The following is a 6,970-nucleotide window of genomic DNA, read 5'->3' as shown; positions in this document are numbered from 1 at the left end:
TGGCAACAAAAACAACAGTGATAAGAACCTTGTCATAACGATCTTTTTAATCTTTAACTTTCTCCCATCCCATGGGTACTCTTCTTTCTTTCTTTCTTTTTTCTTTCTTTCTTTTTTTTTTTTTTGGATACAAGTAGGTACTCACATCGATCTAATATGAGTATATCTCAAAAGATCCAAAAATAAAATATCTTGTAGTGGGCATGAGCAAATCTGATCCTGACACCAGATTCAGTCATTGGTATGCTCAGCCACACAGGAAGCAATCCAATCCATGATGAAGATATGCTGAACAGAGACCGTAGTGAAATCATGAAAGTAGGTTCGAATATCTTAAATGAATGGATGCATCTTCGACTACGCCATATCACTTCGAATCCAGTCTATTATGGTAGCAGTTATCCTTCTTTTTGCTATGGCACTTTTTAATGGCTTTAGGAAGTTTGCAAGTAACTCTGTCAAACAGGAGTTATTATCTAGGACATCAAAAATATTAAATCTTCAGTCGTGAAAAGGATCTTGATGCCCCTCCTCCCACCCCACTCCGGGTCCCCCTAAGAATTTTTAATTCTTCGGTCGTGAAAAGGATCCTGATCTCCCCCCACCCCCACCAAACTTTCCACAATTTATTATAAAAGCATTTTAAAAAATTATAGTGATGTTTTACAAGAGAATATGGAAAAAGAAAACATAAAATGAGTAAGTAGAGAAGAAAAGACTTATGACTTGGTCTTCTTCCTCGCTAAAAACATGCTGGCAATAATAAATTTAGCCAGTCTGGAATTTGGACCACCATTATTGATGGAGTTGGTCAAGCAAAATGGTACAGCCCATTGGATTGGTCCAGCATCGGACGAGCCATGTTGCCCAAAAACATGCATGTTTCGACTGCAACTTTAACTGGACATGACCTCTTTGTTAGTCTATCGTCCAGAAAATGATGCTTTGAAACCTCTCTGAAATCCTCAGTCCGTAAAACCACTAATGGAATGCGATAATACAGGCAAAGACAGTCAACCGTCAAAGCAACGGCCGGCCAAACAGACTGGATCCATTAACTTGTGTTTAAGATACTCTTTTTGGATAATTCTGGAATCAGAATAATTATTTTTTTAGTTATTTTAGTTTGGCACATGGTGTTATTTGTATCATGGAACTTGGTCCCATTTCGAAGCAAGATATGGATGCTGCCATCGTCCCCTCATAAGACTCAATTGAGATTGTTATTGAGTTAACAACAATTATAGTGGTTCTTGTTTATTCCAGTCTACATTAACTGGAATTGATCATTGTTCTCCTTTATAATTAGCAACTGAAAGATAACATTATTATTATTTGCCCAAATCACAATGTACCATTTAATTCTTTTTATCTGGTACAAGATTCAAGTTTAGAAAGAATATTAATTTCTGAGTTTTTTTTTTTTTTTTTTTTTTTTTTTTTTTTTTTTTGGAGGGGTTGGTGGTGGGGTGGGGGGTGGGTGGTTAAAAACTGGTGGTTGCCTAAGTTTTCTGTTTTGAGCAAATACCATGTCTAAGTACTGTGATGTTATTTCACTGTATAGATTTTATCACAAATATTAATAATGATACTTATATGTGTGTTAGTATATAATAAGTTATAATAAAGATCATATCCTTTTTTTAACCTAATTATTCTTTTCAGCTTAATGAAGAACTTGACTGTAATGCATAGTAATAGCTTATAGGAGGTCATCATTCATTCATGGCAAAAAAAAATTTACATTCAAGTTTCAATCAGTTCCCGCGGTCCATGTCTCAACCATTTCTAACTAATTAAATAATGCAGCTCATCCATAATACCTAAAGGGCTTGATATTTTACGTTCTCAACTTTGAACTAGTCGCGGTGATTCAAACGCCAGAACAAGTTTAGTCTACTGAGAAATTATTTCATCAGTGTTGGCCCACCCTGCGGTGGGTGGCTTCTGGAACCATAATGACTGGAACTCCACGGTAGAGAGCACAAGGGGTCACCAAGGAATGAATTGATGATAGCAAGGCCAGGCAGATCAGAAAGGAAGGATCCTTTTGTTAAGATCTGATCTAAAAACTCTGGACTTTAGATGGATGGGCTGAAGAGTGTTTTAGCACTTCGAGGTTTCGATATGCAAGAAGGATTGGTTGGCTTAAATGTCATATATGTTGAGATCTTATCTGAAAATTTGGACTTTAGATTGATGGACCAAAGAGTATATAAACACTACAAGAATCCTGAACCATTCGATGTAAAGCCATCAACACCTTTTAGTTACAAGTATCTTTGATAGTCTAAAATTAACTAAAACAATATTTGAGGATACTTCATTGAAATTGAGATAATGTTAGGGGGTTGTGGAGAACCTTCTAGCCCAAAGAACATCCAACAAGAAGCCCCAACTAATCTTGTCAAAAGCCTTTTCAAAACCCAACTTGCAGAAAAAACAGCCTTATGACCTGACCTCCTACAGTAAGCTAGCATCTCATGTGCATACAAAAAGTTCTCAATAATTGACCTCCCTTGCACAAGGGCTGATTGGGAGCCATTAATGAGCAGAAGTAAAAATTTGGCCAATCTTGAAGAAAGAACTTTAGCAATAACCTTGTACAATTCATTTAGGAGGTTGATCGTAGATCTTGAACAGTGAGAGTGACCTCTTTCTTGGACATTAGAGAGATAAACACATAATTCAACCTTGACAAATCTAGATTGCCTTTGTGAAACTCGTTAGAAAAAACCATTAGGTCATCACATATGAGATTCCAGAACCTTTTGAAGAAGGCAAAGGTGGAGCAATCAGGTTCTGGTACTTTCATGTTTCCCAAGGAAAACACAGCTTTCTTTATCTCTTCCATTGAGAAATTGTCATCCAAGCCACTTAGATCCAACTGTGGAGAGCTATATAGCACATTCCAATCAAAGGTTAATCGAGGGGTGGGTAGAGCTCCCAAACAAGTTTTTGCAAAAAGATGTATCTTCGATGCAATCATTTCTTGATTTTGAATTTCCACACCATCATCCACAGTAGAAATTATACAATTTTTACGCTTTCTTCCTGAGATGACCTTATGAAAAAAAGAGGTGTTGCAGTCCCCTTCCTTCAACTGACCTTGGACCATTGCTTCTAGTAAATCTCTTCATTGCTATAGATATCCTCCAACGAACACCTCAAAATTCTTGTTGCTGCAAACTCTCGGGGCGAAACATCTGAAGATTCCTCCTTTCTATCCAATATCAGTATCATGTTGAACTTTCTCCTTCAATCTTTGTTAGTGATTCTTTTGTTGGAGGTCCACAATTTAAGGAGCCTTTCTTGAATTTCTCAAGTTACTACTATCCGCTGTCGGGTTGGGATCACCCCTAATCTTTTTCCACGAGCTATATACAACATCTTCAAGGTCTGGTTCTTTGATCCATCAAGCCTCAAATCTGAAAATTCTTGGACAATGAAACTTGATATTGCAATCGGGGGCAATAGGAATATAATCAGAAGCAGAGGAGGACAAAGCCTCCAACCGAGCAAGGAATGTTCTCATCTGTTAGTCCAGGTAAAATCTCTGCCTTTGAGATCTAAATCCACAAGTTCGGCTGCCAAAATAAGAAACATCAAATTATCTCCGGGACACTGTGGATTACCTCTTCTTTCAGTCGTGCTTTTGGTGATGTTAAAATTCCCTGCAAAAGTTTTCTAACATCAATCAATTCCTAAAAGAATGCTTCTCTCAAATCTCTCTCATTGGGTCCATAAACTGTGGTTACCAAAAGGTTCTTCTGAAGGTTAATGTAGACTTATTCTACTGACACAGAGAAGGTTTTCTTTAGCACATTCTTGACAGTAAACAGCTATGAGTTCCATCTAATTAACATTCCCCCTGATGATCCATCTGAATCAAGACATGCCCAGCAATCCAGTTTGCTTCCATCCAGAGTTCTCAGATAAGGTTGAGAAGGTGAAGCCACCTTAGTTTCTTGTAGAAGTAGAACATCACAAGAGGAAGAGTAGATGAGGTCCCTCACAACTTTCTTCTTACCTGTTGCACCCGATCCCCTGATGTTCCAGATAACAATTATCATGGCAATTTACAGTACAACCTCAGAGTGTAGCGAGGAAAAGGTGGCAAGACAAAATCCTCAATCAGTAAAGACCAATCATGGCAATCATTCACGCTCTGGGCAAACAACAAAGGCCACATCTTCACTGATCACATGATAAGCAAACTTCAAGAAAAACAAACACACATGAATAAGACGAAAAAGAGAGTTCATCATCCCATTGCCATGCACTTCTAGCTAGGGGTGCCAACTTAGCAAACATCCAATACAAAGACAAGCTCGCAACCATCAAAAACACTCTTCAGTGCTAACAGATACCAACCCCCATAATTGAAGAAACGTAAAAACAACCACAAATGGAAATGCCAGCACAAAAACCAAAACACATACAAATGAGACTTTATGACGCTAAATTTACCACCTCCTTAGCGATGTCTTCATTGAAGGAGAGACCACAAACCTTCCCCCATTCAAGTAGCATGCAGCTCGTGAGGGAGGGAATTCAGAGGTAGAGCCGGGTCAATATTTCTTTCGGCCTCCTTGTTTTCCTTCTTCCAACTTCAAAGTAGCTTCCTTCACTGCTCCAATAGCTTTAGCTCTAATCGATCTTTGTGTAATAACCCAGAATTAAAAAAAAAAAAAAAAAAAAAAAAAAAAAAACAGAGGAGGAGGAAGACTCCTAACCGGAGTCTTCTTCCTCTCCGTTTATGACGAAATCGGACCGATAGAGTCCGATCAGAGGTAGAAAATCTCCTATAAAACCTCCTTCCCTCCCTTATGTCTCTGCAATTGGTTTTGGAGAGATTTTTAAGAAATTGAGGGATTTTTCCAAGAGGATCCGCGGGTTCTTAGATGGGAAAAAGGGGTCGCCGGAGCTCTTCTCAACCGCCGGAGCAAGGTAAGCCCCTCCCCTTCTTCCTCTCCCTCTTCCCTTTCTCCCCTGGCCCAAAGCCTCGCCGCCGGCCACCGTCTTTGCGAAAATCAGTCGCAAAAGAATCCCCTGTTTCTGAATCTTCCTTTGATTTTTGCCGGCCGAATCTTGCCGCCGGCCGTCCATTGCCCACGCCGCCTCCACCTGTTGCCGGATCTCCGGCCAAGCCGTCGGAGCCCGAGCCACTGAGGGGGGGACCTCACGGTCTTCCCCTGTTTCAGCCAAGGGAGGCCGCGGGAAGAAAAGAAAGGAAGAAGAAAGAAGAAGAAGAAGAAAAGAAAAGAAAAGAAAAAGGAAAAAAAAAAAGAAAAAGAAAAGAAAAGGAAAAAGAAAAAAAAAAAAAGAAAAAGAGAAAGAGAAAAATAAATAAATAAAATAAAAAGAAGAAGAAGAGAGAAAAATTTTCTCTCTCTCCTCTCTCTATTTTCTCTCTCCATTTCTCTCTCTAGATTCTCTCTCTATTTTCTCTCTCTAGATTTTCTCTCTTTTTGTGGATTTTATCTCTCTAGAATCTTTCTACTCTCTCTCACTGCATCACGGACTCTAGGATAAACTTGAGATGAAAATAAGATGATTCGAGATTGCTCCGGAATTCGTGCGGTAGATCTGATCCAGTTCGATCCTATTCGTAATTTGTAACACTTGATTCATATTGAGTCACCCTGATAGGACCTCTGATGATCTCGATCATGAGTGCCTCATCTGAAGGATACGAAAGTTTCTCTCTCCACTTTCTCTCTCTACTTTCTCTCTCTAGAATTTTCTCTCTCTTCATGGATTTTCTCTCTCTAGAAGTCTTATGGATCAGTGAAGGATCCAGCTACTTAGGTAAATCCTAATTTTGATTAATCCTAAGAGAGGTCCTTGATTTGTGTTATCGGGATCGATTATCGATAATTTTTCTATATGTGATTTTGTATTGATCAGGGTTATGAAGAGATGATTGTCTGCATATGATATCAAGTGGAATATTTTGTTAAAAAATTCATAAATAAAAGAAGAACATTGATTCTATGCTTGGATCAGTCACCGGTAAAGGTAAGAATTCCTGTACATGATCACCATTATATATATGTTATTTTACTGTTGGTCTTGCATTATTGGTTTTGCATCGTCGGATTTGAGATTGATGAAATTATTATATCTGAGATACTGTTATTTGATTTTGAACATGAGTATGTTATGTTAATATATATGTATCAGAGATTGATGGCATGATTATATGATATGACATATCTGAATTGATCATAATGCAAGACAGAATTGATTGATGAAATCAATACATAATGATTAAATGAAAAAGAAAGAGATGTATGGTATGGACTAGCTTGTCATATGGAACAGCCCGCCAGGAGCTTATGCCTGGGACAGCCCCCACTGGCTTACAGTGGATCAGCCGGCCAGGAGCTATGCTTGGACAGCCGCCAGAGCTTATGCCTGGACAGCCTCTCACGGGCTTTCGTACGTGGGACAGCCGCCAGGAGCTCATCCTGGGACAGTCTTGAAAGACTTTTTAAGTGATTCGATCCGGATGATGACTGAGTATAGAATTGGATAGTCCAGAGCCAGAAAGAAAATGTTAAAATCATATGATTATGAAAGGAGAAATGAAAGATAAGACATGAAAAATTGTTGAACAAAAGTGTTTCACCGGTTAACATATGATGATGCATCTATTTTGACAAGACAGAAAATTTATGAATGTTTGCATTATTCTGGACATTGAACATGAGATTTTATATTTTATTGCTTATTCTATTTTCAGACTATATTACTATATCAGTGTGATATGGAATTCTTACTGGGCTGTAAAGCTCACACCCCTTCATCTTTCTTTTTCTTTCAGAGTTACAGGATACTTAGATTGGCTATGGCTTGGATTTACGGGTGAGCAGAAGGATAAATAGATGTCATAGTATCTGATCAGAGAATTGAAGAAATTTAAATTGTAATTATGCAAGGTTTTATGAATTATATTTGAAATTAA

General features: G+C 38.3%; 1 protein-coding gene across 1 annotated transcript; it reads right to left on the bottom strand.

The window, feature by feature from the left end:
- Positions 1-2,614: 2,614 nt before the first annotated feature.
- LOC140855295 (uncharacterized) lies at positions 2,615-3,118 on the bottom strand. The gene has a single exon (XM_073251169.1). The coding sequence runs from the start codon at positions 3,116-3,118 to the stop codon at positions 2,615-2,617; it is 504 nt and encodes a 167-aa protein (XP_073107270.1).
- Positions 3,119-6,970: the final 3,852 nt, after the last annotated feature.

The sequence above is a fragment of the Elaeis guineensis genome, chromosome 2, assembly GCF_000442705.2.
Source record: "Elaeis guineensis isolate ETL-2024a chromosome 2, EG11, whole genome shotgun sequence".
NCBI lineage: Eukaryota > Viridiplantae > Streptophyta > Magnoliopsida > Arecales > Arecaceae > Elaeis > Elaeis guineensis.
The sequence above is the reverse complement of the archived record's forward strand: the minus strand, read 5'-3'. Positions and strand labels throughout refer to the sequence as shown.

Coding starts and splice junctions, on each gene's coding strand:
- LOC140855295 (XM_073251169.1), bottom strand. CDS start 3,118: ATGGTCCAAGGTCAGTTGAAGGAAGGGGACTGCAACACCTCTTTTTTT.